The 23,316-nt window shown below is 41.6% G+C and overlaps 1 protein-coding gene across 5 annotated transcripts in view; it reads right to left on the bottom strand.

Moving 5' to 3' along the window:
* hdac5 (histone deacetylase 5) overlaps positions 1-23,316 on the bottom strand; it is a 142,176-nt gene that overhangs the window by 57,845 nt on the left and 61,015 nt on the right. For 2 of the 5 annotated variants that reach the window (XM_036567374.1, XM_036567375.1), the window contains one exon: positions 19,807-19,848. The exons of the other annotated variants lie outside the window; for them this stretch is intronic. In XM_036567374.1, the coding sequence (XP_036423267.1) occupies positions 19,807-19,848 (42 nt within the window). The remainder of the gene's footprint in view (positions 1-19,806; positions 19,849-23,316) is intronic. 5 annotated transcript variants of the gene reach the window in all.

The following is a 23,316-nucleotide window of genomic DNA, read 5'->3' as shown; positions in this document are numbered from 1 at the left end:
GCCGCAACAACACCTCACCGGCCACAGTTTACCAACACGCCAATGCGGCGGAAGCATTCGGCTTATTCCGAGATCAGATTAACCCATTCCTTCCAGAGGCCGAGAAAATGCTAAATATAACCCCCAGCTCTCTATAGCCCAGGACCTGGCTGACCGCACCGAGCCTTTGACGTCAGACTACGGCCAAGGCCGAGGTCACTCTTCCTACTAACTTGATGAGCTTAGTCTAGATTTTCCCTGGCACCTCCCTGGAGCTGTCTATGAATGAGCCTTTGCAGCAGACACCTTATGGCAGCTGGCTAAACATGGCAGGACTAAAGTTGGCTTCTTTAGTTTAGAGTTACAAGGCTAATGTAGCTAACAAGGGATAAAGCTTTTACCTCACTATTTAGCATCATACTAATTGCACGCCTATATCATCACACTCTACCCTCAATGTGAGACCGACTGGTTTCTGACATTGTATGACATACTGTTGTCTATTAATATGGACGAAAGCATGGTGCATAGCTAAAAACAACAGTTGAAGCCTGAATTTAGCCTGCACTTTTGTCTGTTTTGTAGATTTCTGGTGGGTTATATGCTTTCATTACTTGTTAGCTACATTAGCCCCAATACTGCAGTGCTGAAACTCATGAAACAAACTTCAGACACCAAACATGTCTCTGCTGATCGACTACATTTTGGGCGGAAAATTGTGTAAAAGTGATTTTTCGTCAAACTATTCCTTCAAAGAAGTAAACATATGAACTAACTCATCCTAAATAGCAAGTATCCTATTACATAAGTAGGCCACTTTTAGGCTCCTGCTTCATGAATTTTTAGAGGTGTTCTGTTCTAAATAAACTCTAAATAATCAAATGCGATTTGCAGAAGTGAAGAAAAATAATGATTAGTCTCTGTGAACCCTTTGCCGTGTGAAGGAAAACACAACGGAAAACACCATAAAGGTGTTGATGAGGGCGACAGAGAGCTTGGCGTTTCACAGTAGTTCATGCCGTTTGATGTTCTTCCAACTACATACAGCCAAAACTGCACTGGATGCAGGTCATATGATATAATTCATCAACCTTAACTAAATCAGCACTGTGTAAACAGCGCTCAAATTTAGGATTCTCAGACATGGAACCAGGAGCATCAAAGTTAATGTACAAACACATGCATTAGCAGTGTTAGCCAGAAAACGTGGCCCAAATCCAGGAAATCATCCTTGTGTTAAAAAAAAGACTAAATTAAGCAAACTGGTAGTTATTTCTCACTGCCCTGTGTTTAACTTCCGAGGGAGGAAGAGACAAGATGAAAAGAAAAAAAAAGAGGAGGAGGCTGTTGTGTGTGATTAAGGGACGAGTGTGGCTCAGGAGGTTGGGTATCTAGGAGACCAGGCCAAGGGTATTTCCACAGCTCAGTGGACTATATGCAGAGAGAGGAAATCCAGTTAGAGCCTCCGCCACATGGCAAACTGAAGTGGCAGGGGAAGGCTTCTATGATTATGGAGGCATCCACCCGCACACATGCACACACTCCACAAACAAGCACAGTCAGAGACAACCTCATATCGTTGCACTGAGTGGGAGCAGCCACCACAACAGTTACTCCCCTTGTGATTCTCCCCAATGTCTCTGCTTCTTCCTCTCGTTTGTATTTAAACTCTTAGCTGAGCAATAATATATCCGCCTCACTTCAAATGTAGCTGATCAGTTGAGACATGTTAGGAGTTTGAAGTTTGCTTCTTTAGTTTTGCACTGAAGCTACGAGACTAATGTGGCTAACATGTAATGGAAGCTTACAGCCCAGCAATTAGCACTGTGCAAAGAGGAGGCCTATATTAACACACGCTCACTGCAAAGTAGGATTGCCACCCATCCGAGATTTCCCTGGACTGTCCATGGTTTTGGTTTGGTTTTGTTTCTTATGAAGTTTAAACTGCTTCTTTTTATCCAGTCAAACCATTTGCAAAGAAAATGGGTTTGATTGGTTTAGATTACCCTCAATGTAGGGACAAATGTTTGGAAAAGTTGCATTGTTGGTAACATGTTTAGGCACTAAGTTCGATGAAGATAAGGTTCTCTAGCTGAACTGACATCTATCTATCTTAGACTGTATCGTGAGTGCAGCTACTCATCCAGTGAATTATCAAGAAATCAAAACACTAATCAAGTGTCCAGTAATTTTACAGTGCTCAGGTGGCAACCTTAGCCACAAACTGTGTGCAGTTGTTAAATAATCTCATATAGACTTATAGACACTGTGCTATCTATAAAACGTCAAGAACAGGCATCAGTATTGAGCTCATACCAGCAAAAAATGCTGGATGTGGAATGAATCTGATCTATCCTGAAATAGCAAATAGTCACATTGTGTGACGCCATGCTGTTAGCAGTATAGTTCTTCCTGTGGGGATGAAGAATGTTCAGGTAGTTCTAGGATGATAGTCTACTATTAGATGCCCATCTTAAGTTAAGTCCTCCAATTAAAAACAGCTCTGTTTCAAAGCTTAGTAGTCTTTTAAGAAACTATATCACAAAAAAGTGGTATTGGGTCATCTCTAATAAAAACAGACAAAATTATGTCTGCACACCTAAAAACACCAGTGTCAGCCAGTTTAAAGCATGAAGTCTGTATTTTTGTTATGTTAGCCTTGTACATCGTAGCTACACAAACTTTAGACACCGCACATGTCTTAGCTTGGGTAAAAGGTAAAAAACTATCACTTTAAACCCTTACACTGATTCGTTTGCGGTCTAAGAGGCTTCACGTTTGATCGATTTACAATGTTTCATAACATACAACAAACAGATTACGATGCCAAGCGTGGGACGGGTGATGTTCGGGTTCAGGTACTGGCAGGAGCAATCTTGAGAAGAGATGCCATCTCTGCTGAAGCAGTTAGTATGCAAAAAGAGCGAGAGAGAGGGGGGGGAGGGAGGACGAGTGATAGAGGGAGCGGGTGGGGGGGGGTAGAAAATGCAGGTTACAGCTTTGCAACCTGCGAAGACGAAAATAGCAGAGGAAGCAAGGCAGAGAGAGGAGAGCTACCTCCTCATTAAAGATAAATGGAGGGATTGCGTAACACTTGGGAGAGGTTTCTGGGCAGAAACGGAGAGAAAGGCACAGGTTGGGACAGGAGGGGGGTTGGAATGGATGGGAGGGGAGGGTAGGAAGGGGCAGATTTCTGGATAAAGAAGCCAAGTAGGGCTAATCAATGCAAGAGAGGATGTTCTGGGAGCGAGCCAGGGAGCGCAGCAGAGCCCAGATTAAGTCCTCATCAGATTATATCTTAGTGCCTAGATTACTGTAATCACCCACAGGGAGCGCTAAAAATAGACACACTCCTCCAGCGTTCCCCAACAACACCACTCACCAAGCCTCTGGCTTTAAGGCTAGTGTGTGTGTGTGTGTGTGTGTATGTGTGTGTGTGTGTGTGTGTGTGTGTCGTTATTTATCTGGCAAATCTAAATCTCTTGTGCAGCACTTTGTTGGAGATTTGCTTTCAAGGAGCAGGGAAAAGTCTTAATCAGAGGCTATAGTCTGGAGGCAGTCTAGGTTTACGAGTCTAAGAATAGCAACAAGAATGCAGACCACGAGGTGCTGGCGTATTAGATCGTAGGTGGGGCATTAACAGGGAATTAACGTAGCTTGTGAGGCTAAAATCAACAACCAATCACTTAAAATTGCCAAAGGTTTTCAATAAACGAGTAGTTGTCTGGGTTGCAATCACCCTAAAATGAGCTATGTCACTAACCTTTTGGATTTTCAGCAGTTTACATGCGTCATCATCGGTTCCACATTGCAGTTCATTGACAAACATCATTGATTCGGCATAGATCTAACCCCACTTTGCTGTGGACAGCGTCCTTCACACATCTGGCAACTTCATATTTGCACAATATCAGTCTTTCAGAAGCTGCCATAACTGTGTTCAAAATGTGTTCTTTTGTAGCTGCTTTACCAAACCCAACAAATAATACATAAAGCCTGAACAACTAAATATAATACCAACATTTTCAGTGGTGAGCCTTCATGACGGAAAACTTGCTTTCAGTTTTCCAAAAATAAGGGATATTTTTCCACACCTCCAAAGTTCAGTTTTAGAAGTTGGTTGCATTTTCTGCTTCTCACAATCCACGTCATCCCAAACACATTCAATAATGTTGAGATCTGGACTCGGGGTTGGCCAGTCCATTATTCTGAGAACACCAGCAGCTTCTTGGAGTTCTTTTTATTTATTTATTTTTTTTCATTTTCAGCAGTTAAAATGCGTCATCACTGGTTCCACCGCAGTTCATTGACAAACATCATTGATTCGGCATAGATCTAACTCCTCTTTGCTGCAGACAGTGTCCTTCACACAAAATTGTTTTCTTCAACATCTGGCAACTTCATATTTGCACAATATCAAAGTCTTTGAGACGCTGCCATAATTGGCCTATCTATGCTCCGCCGCAAATGTGTTCTTCTGTAGCTTCTTTACCGAATGCAAAAAGTCTCCAAACAGAAAGCTCGGTGGCGTCAGCTCTTTTAATGCTAGCTGATTTAACACTGTAGCATCTGTGGACAGTTTGGCTGAAAATGTTTATCATAGCATAATAGTATATAATAGTATATTCATAGTACAATAAGATTTCTGGCAGTTTTGGTGTATATCATGCCATAGTGCATTATGTATATTTCTCAAATAAAACCATTTTGGATTCTTAAGGAAACATATTTCTGTAGATTAACAGCGGTGTATTATTCTAGGATGGTAACCTTAATAAGAATCAATTTAATGATGGTAGAAAATCTGTTGAAAAGCAAAGTACTGTAGCAAATGTTGCTTTCTACCTCTAAAGGCACAAAGTCGAATGCACATAAAATGCGGAGGCTACACTGAGCAAAAATGGTGGCGATTATTGTTTTTAATTGTCTTATGTATATGACAGTCTTTCACGCTACCAGTATTAGCTGAAAAGCTGCGGTGCCTTTCAGCTTGGAGCAAGGACCAGTAGACTGTGGAGTCGCCTGAAGCACCGGCCCAAGTGAGGGGTGCTGTTATCAGTGCACATGGAAAGCCAGCTAGTTTCCATACTGGCTAATGGCTAATGGCTAAACCAGATCATTCGAATTTCCTCTTTTAATGAATTAACTAATTTTATTCTGATATCTGCTCCTTCAACAAAAGCTGGACTAACTTACTTCAGACTGCTCACACAATGTCTTGCACTGTTTGTACACTGAATTATCTGCATTTGTGGCATTCCAGTATAACAGTATTGACAAAACTAATACCTGAAGAAGAATTTCAGCTGGCATACCGGACGAACCTGTATATCACCCACTACTAATAATAGCCTACGGCACTAACAGCACAGCTGAAGGTACTCTAAAGCTGGGTGTACAATGCATTGTTTTTAGTCTGATTTTGAACCCCAATTTTCACAGTCGGAAGTGAGTTTCCAGGACGGGACCTTATTCAGGAACTAAATGGCAGAGATGAAGTGATAGTCTGTGAAGAGGTTGATTTTTAGTCTTCTGATCTAGCTCCCGAGGGTTTTGGAGGCCTTCTGATATTTTAGGATTAATTTTTATGACTAAAAACATAATTCTTGTGCGCTTTCAGTGGCGAGCAATTCAGGCAACAGTCAATGTGAGACCTTGGAGAGAGAAAAAAAGAGAGGGGCATTGCATGTGCAGGTGACCACAGAGATAAATGAGCTGATTTCTGAAATGCCTTGCATTCACTTGGAATATTCTCACTGCAGAATAAAAAGATATAGACCACATATTTATCAACAGGCTATGTTTTCGCTGCATTCCCGTGTGTACATAAGAGTACAAACAAGTCTGGTCCAGTTTCCGCTTTGTTTGTCTCATGTGAGCAAGATTTGGGGATTTTGAGTGCTTTTTTCATGGCTGAGACACACTGGTTGTGTAATACAGTCTTTTTGCTTTATTGTCTAGCATGTGCGCCCAAATACATATTATTTTTTAAAACCAACAACACGCTCTGAATGAAGCTACACAAACTGATTTGTTCATCATTTTGAATGGGATTTTTACCAGCGCTCTGTAAAGATTGTCCAACCTTGCAAGCGTAGCTATGAACGCTTTTGTGGGCAGAACATGGACAGGTCAATTCAACCACTTTAACAGTGAATATGGAAGGTTCCTGTTCAGGTCAGTGGTGCAGCTGACTCGCTGCCACCACATGATATTTGGCAAAGAAATGAGCTGATCCTGGCAGACATCTTCTGATGGAGGTGGAGGGCTTCCATTCAGACCAAGTAATCGATGAGATCAGCGAGCTTCTGCCAGACAGTTATTGTAGAATGGAGAAGGAGGCAAGCGGCCAAGAGGGTCATGACCTGATCTAGAGGCCACCAGAGCCGCCCATGCCTTTAATGATGGATAAGGTCAAAAAAGCTTTCAGAGTGGGTGTGGGAATGTCTTACAACGCAATCTAAGTGGAGATGCCAGTGGTGTTTGAAATCCCAGCCCTTCATATTACAATAATAGTTATTCATTTTTCTGTGTCAGGAAAAAAAACAGAAAACATATTTAACAGAGGGGCTCAGCAACTAAATACAATGTCAACATTTTCAGTGGTGAGCCTTAAAGACAGCTCCCATTCTTTTGGGAAACTTGCTCTCAGTTTTCCAAAAAAAAATCGGCAGGGATATTTTTCCACACCTCCAAAGTTCAGTTTTAGAAGTTGGTTGCATTTTCTGCTTCTCAAGATCCATGTAATCCCAAACACATTGAGTGATGTTGAGGTGGTCAGTCCATTGTTCTGAGAACACCAGCAGCTTCTTTGAGTTCTTCTTTTTTGTTTCCTTTTCTCAGGCAGGACTTCTTGACAGCTACACATCCTTTTAGACCCATAGTGTTAGGTTGCCTTCTCACAGTGGAAGGACGGATAGAAACACCTGTGGAATTTTTCAGATCTGAAGTAAGAGTGGAGCTTGATTTTCTCTCTCTCTCTAGTGGAGCTGATTTTCTCTCTGATGCAGCTTTATGCCCTGTTTATCGGATGGTGACCGTTTTAGTGGTCTACCAGGTCTTGCAACAGGTCCCATATTCTCTGTATCTTTGAATTAGTTTTTGAAGTCTAGTTTCAGAAACTCCTGTTTTTTCACTTATTTTCCTTTGACGTTCCCCTTCCTTGTGCAGGTGGATTATCTCTTTAAAAATATCCCCTACAAAATTACTTTAATTACAATAATAAGTTTATGGCCATTTTGGCTGTTTTCTGACTTTTGCATAGCATTGTATTATGCACTTGCCCCCATGGAAACTCTTTCTCAGCAAGGTTGCCAAGCACTCGATTTGGAATTTTCTCTGCCATCCCAACAGCTAAACACACTGACGGCAGCGACACAAAAGAAACGCCGCCGTTCTATATATGTCTCTCCGTTTTCGCTTTGAGGTGCGTATCAAAATGGCTCCCCCCTACATCTCCAGGGGAGAGAGGAGCTTTCTGACAGGAGCTCTTTCTCTCTCTCTCTGTATGTCTCTTCTCCTCCGTCTACTCCCTCGTGTTCTTCACCCTTCATCCCCCCTCTTCACTCCCAGTGGAGATTAAAGACAAGCTGTGACAGAACCCAGAGTGTGCCTGTGAAAAAGTGGGTTATAAATAAGCCGGGATTAATAATGCACTGGGGGGGGAGTTGGTGGGGAGGGGGGGGCGCACTGCGCTTTTAAAAGGGAACGCTTCTATTTTGGGTTCCTCCACGCATACTCTTCCTCTAGCACACACACACACACACACACACACACACACACACACACTCTCATGTACTCTCTCCGTGTGTCTGTGATGCGGATGCTGCAGATGCAGTGATGGTGAAGTTTACGGAGTCTCCCTGCAGAAGGACGGTCTTTGATGTGAGAGATGGGAGAATATCACATGCTAAGTGTGGACATGCCCTGCCTGACTGCACCGATTTGGGTTTCTGCCTGCAAAAAAGGAGATTCCCATCAGTAAATATTAATACAGAGATAAAGGGCGAGAGGTGCACCAGTATAAAAGCGAAAAACAGTGTGATGTTGCTCTTTGTACTTATCGCTGTTGTCGGAACAGAACCTCATATCTCCAAAACGGCAACTTCAGAGGAGAAGGAAAAGACCTACTTGACTTTTAATGTAAGTCAATGGAACCAGACTTTTTTTCCAAGTCATTTTGGGTTGTTTCTTTTGGTCCATTCATCATGAGGCTTACCCACAATGTAAAGGTATTTTCAAATCATGTCAAAAACTGAAAAACGGAGAAACGAGGTTTTGTTCCAACAGCATAGATAGTTATGCTAATGCACTGTGCTAGCTAAAGATGGACAACACTTTTCAGCATCTGAAACCATTAATGGGTTTCAGATTTTTCTAAATTCTCCAGTAATCAAATGATTAATATCGAAACAAAGTCATTCAGAGTGGTTTGAAGCAAAATGCTTTGTTCTAGAGACAGAATTGTTTGCTGTGGTGATGATACGCTAAAATATCTGTTTTAGTCACTTCTCTGCATTCATAACTCTGTAAAAGTAAAATGTTATTTTGAATGCATTACACCCCCAGCCTGGGTAAGCACCCTACACTATACCAATAAGAGTCCTTGGGCAAGACTCCTAAGACTACTTTCGTAAAATGATCAAAATTGTAAGTTGCTATGAATAAGAGTATCTGCCAAATGCCATAAATGTAAATATAGCACCAAAATGGTTCTGCTATTATTACAAAGAACAGTCAAAGAATCTTTTGTGCCACCATATAGACCTAGTTTGCTAGGAGCATGGTGGACATGAGTCGGGACTAAACAAAATACTAGACTTACATACCAAAATTAGACTTAGAGAAAGTTTAGTATCAACAGTGGCACTCCATTAACCATAACTGATCAGTCATATGATATTACAAGGCCTGTAACAGTGTTCATTGTTGTCCCTTCGTACTTCTATACACACCGAAAAACATCCAACGCAAGAACACAGAGGGCTGCAGTAGCCAACAAAATCAATTAGTCATCAACGACAAGAAACAAGTCAACATGTTTACGTTACAACAGAAGCTCTGCAGTGCTCGATAACATTCCTGTCACACGTGCAGTCATTCTGGCAGAAAGCTATACATGGCTTCTATTGTTTCACTGAACTGTAAGAAAGGAAATCACTTGCATGAATGGGGCTTCAGTTATAAAGGCTCAATTCATGAATTAATCAAATAATAGTCAATCGACTCATCGATTTTTAGAAACAGCCATTAGTCCTATTTAAAAGCATAGCACAAAGAAGAACAAGAATGAGTGGAGATGGGTTTTTGAACTGTGTGTACCACAGTCGGGCTGCTTGATGCTAAGCAGACTAGCAGCTCCTGATCAACAACCAAAACAGGACTATGTGTGTCTTTCAGAGTCAGACAGACAGAATAACTCGGTTATCCATCTGAGGCCTCCTTGGGGACTTTTTCCCCTGTGGAAAGCTGCAGTCTCCTCTCCTATTCGCTTCCTATTTCTCCTCATCTCTTCTCGTCTCTATTTCAAATCTCCACTGCTCCTCTCTCCTATCTTCTCTCTTCTCTTATTCCTCTCTTCTCTCCTCCTCTTCTCTCCTATCATATTCTCATACTCTCTCATTCTCATATTCTCTCCTCCTGTTCTTTCCCATTTTCCTTTTCTCTGCTCTCATCTTCACTCCTCTCTTTTCTCCTCTTTTCCTTTCTTCTCATCTTCTCTCTCTGGAGGATTCTCTTCTGTTTCTGGGTTTCAGTCAGAAGAGGAGTTTGCTGACACAATTTGCTGACACCATTCAACAGCCCTCTCTCGTTTTTGGCAGCAGGAGCTTTATTTTAGAAGTGAGTCTAAATCTCCTTGTAGACGGATAGATGGGGGCAGAGAGACGGAGCAAGAGAGTGAGGAAGAGGAATGCGTGTATGAGAGAAAAGGAGATAAATAGAGAGAGAGAGAGGGGAAAACGTGTGAGAGTGAGGAAGAGAGAGATGGAGAGATAGAGAGGTGAAGAGAGATACAGAGTGAAAGAGAAAAGGAGACAGACAGAGATAGAAAAAGAGGAAGAAGCACAGAGAGTGACAGGGACATAAAAAGATAAAGAGTGAAACAAAGATCAAGAAAGAGAGAGGGGCCAAGACATAGAGAGGGAGTGATAAAGTAGGGGGAGAGAAAGTGATAGAAGAAAGAGACAATGATAGAGAGACAAAACAAAAAGGATAAAGAGAGAGATAGAAAGATAGTGGTAGAGAGAGACTAAGGAAGAGAGCAACAGTGACTGAGAGACAGACAGATAGATAGATAGATAGATAGATAGATAGATAGATAGATAGATAGATAGATAGTGATAACAGAGATACATATAAAAAAGAGAGTGATAGAGTGGTAGGGAGAGAGAGCGAGAGAGGGATAGAGAGATAGACAGAGATGCAGTGAGGACGTTGAGGTGGTTTCTGAAGGACGGTCATTAATAAATGCTCTCTGCTCCCTAAGAGCCGCTCGGTCGTTAGGCTGCTGGACAACTCTGTGAATCATGGGATACGCTTCCTCCAGCACAGAAACAAAGCAGGAGCTGAAAAGGTCCAGGACCACCATAAATCACAGCATGAACACACACACACACTCACACACACGACACAGCGTTGATGGAGGAAAATAAACCGGAATCCCAGAATAAATATTCAAACTGTCAGTGGAAACGAACACCAAACATCAGATTCAATCAAGCTGCTATGAAACAGCCAACAGTTTAGGAAAAAAACACAAAGCACATCTGACCTGCACAACGTCAGAAAGCCTGATCTGAGAAACATCTGCATTTGGGTTACTGTCTTTAGCCCTATTTGAGCTGGATTAGTTTTATCTGGGGAGGTGCTGTAATTTGAGTGATTACTGACAAGATCTGTGATTTTAATCCAGTACGAATCTGCAATGTCTGTAGTTTTTACAAGTCTGCTAAATTACAATCCTGGAGTAAATTACCTGCTGTAATTTGCCGAACTTGGAGCTCCCTCAGTAATAATATTCCTGTTCGAATTTAGGTTACAGTAACGTAATAACAAAACCAGCCAATAGAAAACTGCGCCTATTTTTTTCTTTTTTTTGCAACATGAAGACAAGGCTAACGGTTAAAATTGAGCTTTAACTCTTTGATCTTCAAGTTCATAACAAGACTTCTGAAATCCACACCAATTCAGTGTATATGTACCGTCCACTATGTCTCAGTGGGACCTGCTCTACTTTATAACAACACAGGAATAGAGTGTCTACCCGCACCTATCCAAACATATTCAAGAGACATTAAAAGATGTTTACATTCATTCACTACCATTACACACTCTTTCCTTTAATATCTTGCATTTTATCTTATCAGCCTATATTTGTGTTTTATTCCTAGTTTCATCTTTTTTTGTTAATTCACTGTTAAGATCGCCGCCCAATTTTGTTGTACTCTGTGCAATGACAATAAAGTATCTTGAATCTTGAATTATGCACCATTATTTGGAATTGCCCTTGTTAACGGGGGTCATCCCACTCTGAAATGAGATATAAAGCCTCCTCCCATTTCCAGTGTCGCTTTTTGGGGTTTTTTGGGCGCCATATTTAGCATTTAGCCAAACAACATGTTGTTATTGTTCGGAGGTGTGGCATCTATTGTATAATGTACAATGTTGTTTCGATCCGGGCTGTTTGGGGTAATCTGGGGAAAGGACACAGATCCCTTTATCACGTATGAACAGGCCGGTCAGATCATTACATTACCGGACCTCCTCTAGTGAAACTAATCCAGACCAAATCAAGAAATTAGTGATGCACAATGATATCGCAGTGATATCAGTATCTGAAGATACTTGGAGGAGATACTGGGAGGAGAACACTGTTCATTCTGTTATTTCAGCTTACAGAAGCCTCCATTAACTAGCATCACACTGGGTGATGGAGGGGAGGGACCACCCTATTCACCCAGAGATAGTGAGGCCAATTATGCTCTCTTGGGCTTGGACGGATGGCTGTGGCATCGCTGGCTTGTAAAGTCCTGACAGCTGCACCACTCAGGAGCCATAATGCCTTGTGTTGGATTATAGGAAAACCACTGAATCATCAGAACACCCACAGAAACACACATGTGAAACTGTGATTGACTGTGATTGTGGAACTGTGATTATGAGGATGCTCACGGCACACAGAAAACACACTGTATTGTTCTGCAATCAGCATTGCAAAGGTCAATATCACAATAACGACTAACAAACAATATACTGTGCAGCTCTGCTCTGCTGTATATACAGTGATGCTTCCCTCGTCATGTTTTTATAGCACTTTCAGTGAACCGGGGCTTTGTACTAACACTTCCTTCAGACACAGGCGTGAAAAGATCTTTGCCAATTAGCTTTGTGCTTCTGTCCTCTTTCCATTAGAGACGGCTCATTTCAGAGTGCCACAAAATGCCCAAAAGGCCCCTGCAGTCCTCCAGGAGCGGTCATTTATTATTTTAGTTTTTCAGCCTTTCTCCCTCATATCCCCCTCCACCACCACCCCCTCGCTTTTTTTTAAGGCTGTTTTTGCAAAAAGCCGAGCTTACGTCATGGTTATTTTCTTCAGCGACGCTACACCAGCTCCGCTTCAGCGAGACGAGAGAGAGAGATGGAGAGATGGGGAGAGAGAGAGAGAGAGAGAGAGAGAAGCATGAATATTGCTTTCCAGAAATAGCACATAGCAACGTGCGGTAGGCTGCCCTGTCAAATCTGCTCTGCGTCCTCTCTCCTTGTTAGCTGCACACACAGGAGGGGGGGGCAGGGGGGTGGAGGGGAGAGAGAGAGAGAGAGAGAGAGAGAGAGAGAGGGAGAGGGAAGGGGAGAGAGAGAGAGCACATGATAGAGAAAGAAAGAAAGAAAGAAAGAAAGAAAGAAAGAAAGAAAAAGTGAGATAGAGAAAAGGAGAAAAAAGGATGAGAAGGAGAAAGAAAGAGAAAGGTAGGACTGGGGCAGAGGAAAAGAGAGAGATAAAGAAAGAAAGAAAGAAAGAAAGAAAGAAAGACAGAAGTGCGAGATAAAAAAGGAGAAAAAATAGGGAGAAAAAAGAGAAAGACAGAGAGAGAGATGGAGAGAGAAAAAAGAAAAAGCGCAAACAAATGAAGAGAGAAAGAAAGAAAGTGAAGAAAACAAGAAGAAAGAAAAAGAAACGGAGAGAGTGAATTGAGAGAGTGAACTGAGAGAGAGAGAGAGAAAGAGAGCGAGAGAGAGAGAGAGAGAGAGTGCCTTAAACAGTAGCCAGTCTGATCCAGTTACTGGTTCTAAGGAAACACTGCCAAGAGAGATCGGACAGAGGAAAAAAAGGAAAGCAGGCCAGCGTGTAGAGCGGGGTGATATTTAGACACTCTGGGAGAGTTTCTGGGCGATTCAGACTCGGGCCTGGAGCTAATAAGAGAGCGGTTGTAAATAGGCTGTGTGATTTATGAGGCTGAGGAAGCTCCAGTGGCTCCTGAAGGGGTCCCCGCTCACCAGCGTGCTCTGGGAAAACAAGCACACGGCAGTTCTACTGTGGAAACCCACAAAACGACAGCCAGGAGGGAGTGTGTGTGTGTGTGTGTGGTGTGTGTGTGTGTGTGTGTGTGTGTGTGTGTGTGTGTGGGGTGTGTGTGTGTGTGTGTGTGTGTAGTCAGTAGCCCAGGGACTTTATGACCAGAATCCTTTATGATCTTCTTCAATTTTGAGAGCATGTATGAGGAATTAAAGTAAATTCTTTGCTGAAAATAAAATGATTCCAATAATACTTTAGTTTAATTTGCCACCAAAACTCTGGGCTTTCTATTCAGCTATTAATCTTAAAGCCAGCAGTACAAAAAAACTACATTCGAAAGCAAAATGCAGTAGTTTCAGTTTGTATAGTGCAGTGTGCACTGCTTGCTAACTTGCTAACGTTGTTTGTTCCAAGTCCTCTCTTGAATGCTACATCAGTCTACATGGAGTGTATGTCTTTTACTAATAATTCAATTTACATTTCATTATAAACTTTACAGAAATCTAACGGAATCAGAAACATGAGCATTCTCCTCCAAGCGTATAAAGGTTAAATCTGTTTTCTGATGTTCAGCAATATGTGTGTAATTAATAAACTGGTGAAGTTTTGTTCGTAAAGATTATATTTAATTTGAATCTATTAAACTGTATACATTTTTAAACTAACTACACATTAGAATTATTGCACAAAGGAAATAGTTAAGTAAAGGCAAAGCAGTAAAAAAAAAAAATCTATAAGAGAAGAATTTTATACACCACACACAGGCTAATATAGCTAACTAGTATTGGAATCTTATACTCAAATAGACTTACTTACATGGTTTTTGACATTATACAGCAAACTGTTATCTATAAAAATAAAAGTACTTAGCTAAAAAAACAGTAACAGCAAGCTTGAAGCCTGATATTTGTCCATACTTTCATCCATTTTTATATATAACAGCATATAAAAACCACACAAGTAAGACACTCAACCTGTTTAAGTGCAAGAAGGAAAACTGTGCAAATAAAATACTTGACCATCTATCACTTTAACTCTGTGTCTTTCTGCTGAAAGCAGCACATCACATGAGGAAGGCCACCAACAGCATGTTCGTGCTTTCCTTCCTACTTGAGCCACGGACCATAAAACTCCATTTCCCACCCCCCTTTCCTCCCAGAACAGTGTCCCATTCAACACACGCACGGCCCCCAGAAGTGGCCAGCGTGAGCCAAGGGGCAGCTGAGCACCTTCTCCTTCAGGCTTCGGCTCACATGGGACAAGCTTTCATGCATGAGGGGGAAAAAAAGGAGAGAGAAGAGAGAAGAAGGAGAAGAAGCCGAATGCAAAGCATAAACACGGAGACGATGAAATGTCATGGCTAAGTAGCGGGCTGAGAGCGGGCCACTGTTTATGCGTTCTATAAATGCACCAGCATTGACGTCAAACGCTTGCATGAGTGGAATGTTGTTTTCTGGGTAAACTTCGATGTGTGGTGCGGAATTCGGCTCATGCCGCTCTTTAGAAAAAGAGGCAGGGAGGGGGGCCAATTTTGGGCTTATTACTAACTGAAATAGAGAGCTTTTTTTCCCCTCTCTCAGAGAAAATTGTATGATTATATTAAAAAAAACATTAAGATTCTCAAAGTTCTTGGACTTCTAGAGTTCTAGTTTACTGAAGTAATTAAATCGGGCTTTGTTCTATAGCAAGGCACAGTTCACAAAGGTTTTTATTAGCTGTTTAGTTTTTTACGTTAATGTTCAGAGTCCTTAACGTGAGTCAAACTTATTATTGGCAACATTTGTAATAGAAAACATAAAAACATAGCATTTCAAGTAAAATTTCAAGTAAAACATAACAATGACAGATGCTGTAAAACCCTGAAAACTCCAAGAATCTGTGGACAAACCTCTAGAGTTTACGATGACTAAGCTAATCAGAAGAGAGGCACAGGCCAAAACCAACCCAGTGCAAAAAATCCAGCCCTCACCCCATCTCTGGGTGTCCTGGGTCCAGTCCAGTCACCAGCCCCTCCAGCATCTGCGACAAATATAGCGTCTGGCTTTGACAACGTATGACTTTCTCTGAGGTTAAATCAGGAGCCAATCTCTTTCTCTCGCTCTCTCTCTCTCGTAATTGCTGAATCTGTTATGTGTGCCCAGCTTCCGTTTCGTGTCCATGGATGTGACACCATGACCGCAGCACTGAGACGAAGCACGCTAGCACTGATTACCGTGAATGAAAACTAGCAGAGGCCACTTAGCACTACGTACGTAGCTTTCATTCATTGCTAACATATTAGTATTTCTGGACAAAGTGTTCCTTCACTGACACTGGGCCACAAACTCAAGCACTTGCCTTGCAGAGTTTGGAGACCCTGTCTCCACCACAGACAAGCCCTGTGTAGGCAGGAGCTCATTTGGGCATCCCACATCCACATGGAGAATGGAGAAATTCCCTTTGTGGCCTGCTCTCCTCAATGTGTCCTCTTCTATCCCCAAAATGAGGTGGTTTGACCAAAAAATTTACACAACTTTTCCATCACCCTATGCACAGTCAATCAGCCAAGCCATGTTTGCTATCCAAAGATTGGCCCTTTAGCTAGAGCTACAAGGCTAATGTACAGTATATGGCCAAAAGTTTGTGGACACTGCTCATCCAATGTTTCTGCCAAAATCAAGAGTATTAAAAAGACCTGTGTTCCCCCCCCCCTGCTGCAGTAACTGTCTCTACTCTTCTGGGAAGGCTTTACACTAAATGTTGGAACACTGCTGTGAGGATTTGATTGCATTCAGCTACAAGAGCATTAGTGAGGTCAGCTCTTGATGTTAAATGATTAGTTCTGGATCACCAACACCCCTCCAACTCCTCCTAAAGGTACTGGATGGAGCTCCATCACTCCACAGAACGCAGGGCTCAATGCCCAATGCTGGGGGGGGGCTTTATACCCCTCTAGCTGATGCTTAGCACTCTGCATGGTGATGTTAGACTCATGTGCGGCTGCTCAAGCATGTCCCATTCCATTGGCACTGCTCTTCTATGAAGACTATACAAGCTTTGGGTGCATTCAAACTCCTGTGTCAGCAATGGGTGAACCTTAATGCACCTGAATTCACCACTAAGAAGGGGTGGCCACAAACTTTTGGACATATAGTGTAGCAAACAAGTAATGGAAGCTAATACTGCAACGATTCTGAGAACTGCATCTCCATATTGTCACACTGTGTCAAATTGATGGGTATCAAACAGACTTGTTTACATGGTTTCCAACACAATGACATACAGCTATTGACAAAAACAGAAAAAGTAGAGACAAAATTTAAGCTTCAAGATGGCTGCTAAAGTTGCTTTTAGCTATGTGATGGTTACTCCCTCCAGTCTGTGAGTTACAACAGTTTTCAAACTCAAATTCCGCACATAAAGAAATGGACATTAAGGTAGTGTAGCCCTATGTTTGATGACTTAAAGACACACGTGGGTGTAAACAGACCTCTGACGGCATGCGTCATTCTGTGTTGAGCATCATGCCTATATTAGCAACTCCAGGTCTAAGCAGGTCTCTATGGAGAAAAAGAATGGTGTTTTCACGTCTTGCGGTAAAAACAACGTTCCAAACACAATATGTTTTGCTCTGTGTACATGTCACCCAAATTTCACTGGATCCTCTGAATTGCGAGGTCATTAAAGAGTAAAAAAACAAATGCTACTAGCAAGCTAACACTCCTGTGCATTGAAACGATTTCACATGAATGTAAGTCTACTATGAAACTGACACTAATGAATATCAGCTACTGAAACTGCAGCCTTCAGCTGCATCCTAATATTAACTTCTTTATTTGACAAAGTTTGCTGGTTTACGTGCTATTTGGTGAGGTTGCCTGTTTTACAATGTCAGTTGAATGCGGTGCAGTGCTCACTTGCCTGCAGCAACGTTCATATTTTGACTCTTTAATGACCTCTTTGTTCAGAAGATCCAGTGACATTCAGTGGAAAATGTATATACAGCAAAACGCATCAGGTTTTGAACACATTTTTCCCATAGAGAAAACCTGGGGGTTAGACCTGGGGTTCCTAATATGGGCATTTTGTGACTCTAAAAACACTAATTTCAGTTACTTTTGCTGCCTTCCTAGTCTTTTAACAAGACTCTAGCTTCAGAAACTGTTCAAATTAAGATTTTCATGGTAAAGCCTATGGCTTTTGCATAATGTATTAAAACCTGCATATTTTGTGAGTACACTGAATGTGGTCAATGGCTGTTATTTCTTTGATAAGGGGGGAAACGAAGGTCAGACTGTCTCTGGGGGAATGGCCAAGTTGAAACATGCTGTTGTCCTAACCCTTCACCTATATATCAGCCCAACTGTCTCTCTATAATAACATCCCTGCCTCCAGAAATACCTTAGACAGCCATAATAGGGCTATACTCTACTAACCCCTAATAATAGATCATATGAAAAAGAGGTGTAGGGTATTCTCAGTATACGTGTACGGCACAAACAGCACATGCTGTAGCGTCTATTTCCTATGTGAGGATTCTAGGTCATAGTGTCCCTGTATTGGATTCCACAGTTCCTATATTTAAATCATTTCTTTTACAGCACAGCGAAACAATTGAGGTCTCTGCCTATGCATACTGCAGTGTACTGCATTCTGTAAATGACACATCGATGTTGTTCCATAATCAACTCTTTCGACTAATTGTTGCAGCCCTACTTCATGTCATATAGTATAACCCCCATTATGCGAGCAGAGATGATAGTGGAGTTCATGGCTGGTGAAGAGGTCTGTGTTTGTGTGTGTACTTCCCATCGAGCCCACCCCCTTATCCGCCCACTGCCTCGCAATCCAAGACGGGGGGGTCGAGCAGTGGCCTGGCAAACAGGCATGACATACCGGGGACCCTTTATAGCACAGGAACATTGAGGTGGGGTGGAGGGGTCAGCTAGTAGTGGTGGGAACGATGAGGCTAAATTTAGACCAGCTCTTCATTAAGCTGCATCGTAGAAGCAAACAAACTGGCCACAATCGTATAACTCCCCCATAACGTCTTTTCTTTCTGCATATTTTTTCAGTCAGACGTCTGGGGAAGGACCCAGCTGAGTCTTCTACACACTGCAGCCATATGGCGGGGTTTACATAGCGCTTTGGCTGCCATTTGGTGAGGCAAACACTGACTCAGGTCCTATTCGTTTATCTACTTAATGGCCCGGTTTGACCCTTGCCAAATGGCAGCATGGGCTGAAGTTTTTGGCAAAGGGAAAGAGCAAGAGTCCCATAACTTCATCTGGGAATGTTCAGAAGAGGATCATATATGCAATGTCATCTATTGCTTTAAGGTTGAAGTCGCAATGGCCAATTCATGTATAAATCAGATTTCAGGTCTTTGGGGTTACACGACTTTCCGATCACATAAATTCACTGCTTTTAAATATAATTTTGATATTCAAACAATAGATCGGAAGCTCAGGATAGGATGATGTGCTTCTTTTGAGGGAAGCTAGCTAGCAGGTTTTCTCTAAAAAGCAGGCCTATCACAATTATTATAAGATTGGCTGATTGTTATTATTGAAGCTCACTGCAATTATTTTCCAGAATTGTTAGTTTTCACAATCATAAGTTTAAGTTGCAATAGAATGTGAGTGCATTTTCAGTCAGATTGAGACAACTGTGAATATAAGAACGCAGAAAATGCATTTATTAAAACACAATAAGGGTTTTACAATAACTTACAACTCGGTTCTACAGCACCTTTAGAAAGCAGTGTAAAATGTTTGTTTATTTGAGCTCATGCTTTGTCGGTCACCACTTGGGAGGTACTAGGTATTACGTTAGGAAGCAAAACAGCTAATCTATTGCATTTAATGAAACAAAAAAAAAGACAACTGTTAATTGCAATTATTTATATGGCAATTAATCATCTGCTAAAATGTCATGACGGTGACAGGCCTACTTGAAAGCTAGTGAGCCTATATGTTATTTTTGCTTTATATCTGCATAAATCTTCCAATTTATATGAATATTGTCTAAAAAAATCTATGGCCAGCTTTAGGGCCCATTTTCTCATCAAGAAGGATTGATGACAGTCAGCTTTTAAATGAGCATATCTCATCTAGTATTTGGAATACCAAGGCAGGTGTACTGTTCACTTATAGAAATCCCCAGTCAAGCTTATAAATTTGCCCCAAAATTGCACCAAAAGGATGCAATTTTGTTCAGCCAACAAGAGACACCACAAAACACACCAAAACAGCACATCATAAAAGCACCGGGCATCACAATCCCAGAGCACAAAGGCAGTCTCAGCTCTAGCTGTCTCCTCACGCCTCATTCACCGAAAAAAGCTTTTGACATCACTGCTGCGTCATCTGGGGAATCTGTACAAGGGAAAGAAAAAAAATCAATGCAGTGCTTTGTGCCTGCAGCGTGAATGAGAGTGTGAGTGACCATTCCTCAGAAGCTCATGGAGCCTGAGAGAGTGAGGCTCAGCGGTTCTCTGACGTCACTGAGGAATTCCAGCTGTGCTTATTAGAACAAGTATGTAGCACAGCGCATTTGTTTTTGGTATGTTTAGGGCTGCATGGCAAACTAAAACTAAAACTAAATAGTTTGCGCATCACTTCTTAGACCCTGCTGGAGCAACTCGCTCGTGTTTTGGTGCACCAGTTCAACCAATCAGACCACACTGTGAACGTATTCCAAAGTTAATACCTATATAGGCTGTACAACATGTTCCAACTTATTACAGTTTGCCACGATATATATTACAAACTAGATGGCACTGACCTGAGACCAGGTACTGAAAACTGAATTCAACAGAAAACTCAGCACTGGCCGATACTGAAGGTTTCAATATCGGTATCAACACTGCCGAACAATGACTATTAGAGCTAGACCAAAACTTGGTCAAAATTGAGGAAAATTTCTAGGACAATGCAAATTTCTGGCACATCTATTGGATTATAGTAATATGTTAGTGCTGAAATAACAGCAATTCACATGAACATTTTTTGACTGTTCTAGACTAAATTAAGACATGTAAACCTTGTAAACAACTTTCCACGTTTCCTTTAAAGCTTGTGACAGACATTAACATTTTTTTTGGCTTATAGCAGTTTTACAGAGACTCCATCAGTCAAGAGCCCTGACATGGAGCTGCTGCTGTTTTCCAGTTTAACCATCTGACTGAAACACACTGGTCAGGCTTCCACTCATATTCACAGTCAGTGGCGTATGTAGGACTTCCAGAAGGCCTAAAGTGACATTTTTTCCTCATAAAATTGGTCCCACCCATTGAAAATCAAAATGATTGGTTAATTTTCCACTGTCAGTTCCTAATTATGTATGTAATTAACATGTATGGTCTTCAGCCCAGCTCCTGAAGACTGAACCAGTGAGAAAGCTCACCTGAACGTATTCACCTAGACAACACAGCGGGAAAACAATCCTGACTGGACAATTTTCTACTGGGGGTTTCAAGAATTTAACCCTTTTGTTAGGACCAAAAAAGGCCTTGAGGGATCTGCACTGGGTACTGGTAACAGGACAGAAAAAGTGGTATCGTGACATCTCTATAAAAGTATTGCGATAGCTATCAACAAACAATACATTGTGTAGCCCTAGTAGACTCCAGAACTTACCGTAAAAGTCATGTTGATTAGGCATAAGCCTAGATTTTTCAGGCTACAAAGACTAAAATTTACAGAATTAAGCAAACTTACATAATTAAACATTACAGTTTTAATATAATATTGATATGTGACCAATTAAGTTCACTAGATAGTATATACAGCAGTTTACCCCCAAACAAAAGCTTCTGCAGTATCTCTGTTATTTGTGCCTTTTATTTCCAGCCTTACCTACATATAGCATTTTTCCTGCTATTTACTCTAACTTTTAAATTGTTTTTGTTATTTGACAGGTCTGTCTGAGTTTGGAAAAACAAAACAAGAGAACGATCAGCCACCCATCAAAGCACCTAATTCATAACGATTCGCCGGGCTTTTCTGTTGCATAACGGAGGTTTGATTAATTAAACAGCTCCTAGTGCTGAGTGAGGCCTATTTATCACCTCATTGTTAAAGCACACAAAAGCACATACAGCTGTACTATATATTATACAAAGCATGTGCAATGTTTCCAGATCAGTTTTGGCTTTTTTAATCTCACAGAATAACAGCAGTCGTACCAGATCCTGGATCAGCAATCTGAGATTTTCCATAGATTCAAACCATTATTTGCTTTATTTCTTCCAAAACTACACATTCTTCTTTCATATCCAATCCTGACAAACATGAGGCCATCTGTCTGACTCCCCTGCATTAATAAAATCCTTCCTCCAAAAACGTCAAACATCTAATGGGCCTCATATTCCGTCAATGACGAACAGCAGCCAACTCGCAGCTGCTCCATAAACAAACCAGGCAACCGAAATAACAGCCAGCGTGGGAAACACACACAGACATCAACGCAGGTGTAATGATGGTGAGGGTCACACTCTGAACGTCTTGTTAGATAACTGTGGTGCACGACGTGAACGGGACAGATCAGTTACAGTGGTGTGAACGTATGAAGGTCGTATTTCCTGCAGGCCAATGAGAGACGTCTGTCACATTATACAACAGCAACCCTCACTATGGAGCTCAGGATTGCAGTGTTAAAACGACAGTACAGAACATGTGGGGAGAGGTTGTGAACCTGTAGCTCCCAACGTAGCCATGTAATACACACAGTCACTCTAACAGACTGCAATACAGTACAGGACATGTAGGGCAATAAAGCTTCTGTTGTTTCAGGGCACCATAAGTGAAGGAATTGCCTACTGCATTGCAATCACCAGTTTTTTTAAGAAGTTTACATGTCCTGGTATTTTGCTCCTGAGGGTTTGACCATCAGAAGGTGATGTGAAACATAACCGGTTCTCACTCTCTGGGTAAGAAGAACTGCCTTCCCTCTTCCTCAATCACTCAGAATGATGCTAGCCAACGTGGGTGTCTGTTAGCTAATGCAACAGAATTGAGAGGTAGTGTACTCCTCCAAGCGTGTAGAGCTATGCAATGATGTTGTGTTAGTGTCAGTTTAAAAATAGGTGGTGATGCTTCACATGTCTCAGAGAAAGCTTGCACTAGCCCCCCCAGCTTGGTAGCCAAGAGCACTCCTTGCTATAAGCGACGTAATGGTCGCTTAGGGCCCCAAGCCATAAGGGGCCACTGCAATTATTTATTTATTATCATAATATTGTGTATGCCAGGGGTCCTTTTTTACAGTGTGACCCTTTCTTGGGGCTTAAAATATTTTGTGATCCTCTCTTTGCCAATCCAACTCCCCGCATCAGCACCCTCCAGCATCCCCTCCCCCCCACAAACTAATATAGACATTAACAAAATTCTAGTTGAGTAATCAAACAGTAAGTCCACTCATTTACTGGGCCTTAGCTAACACTTCGCCACATATCAAAACTATTTAGCCTGGCACAGGAAATGCTTTAACGAAGTTCAACGATCAATCAAGACCGGAGAAACTGGCTATGATTAAATTGGGGAAAAATCTGGGCAAAAATAAAAATAAAATAATGCAAGTATTACATTGTAGGAATAAGAGGAAGCATCAAATACAGGTTCTTTTTTGTAATTATGCAAAAGCATTTATTACTGAAACACAACTATACATCCATTACAGTTCGTAGACACCTAATCCTAGACACCCAAATATGTGACATTAGGCATTGTTTCGGTCGTAGAAAAGTTTCTGCCACTCAACCCACCTGCTTCATCTCAGAAAAGCAACAAAAAAAATGAAACCTGACACGTAAAATGGTGCTACTGGAATTGCTAATAGGACTAGCC

Source organism: Colossoma macropomum, unplaced genomic scaffold, assembly GCF_904425465.1.
Source record: "Colossoma macropomum unplaced genomic scaffold, Colossoma_macropomum, whole genome shotgun sequence".
Classification (NCBI taxonomy): Eukaryota; Metazoa; Chordata; class Actinopteri; order Characiformes; family Serrasalmidae; genus Colossoma; species Colossoma macropomum.
This window is presented reverse-complemented; position numbering and strand designations above follow the sequence as displayed.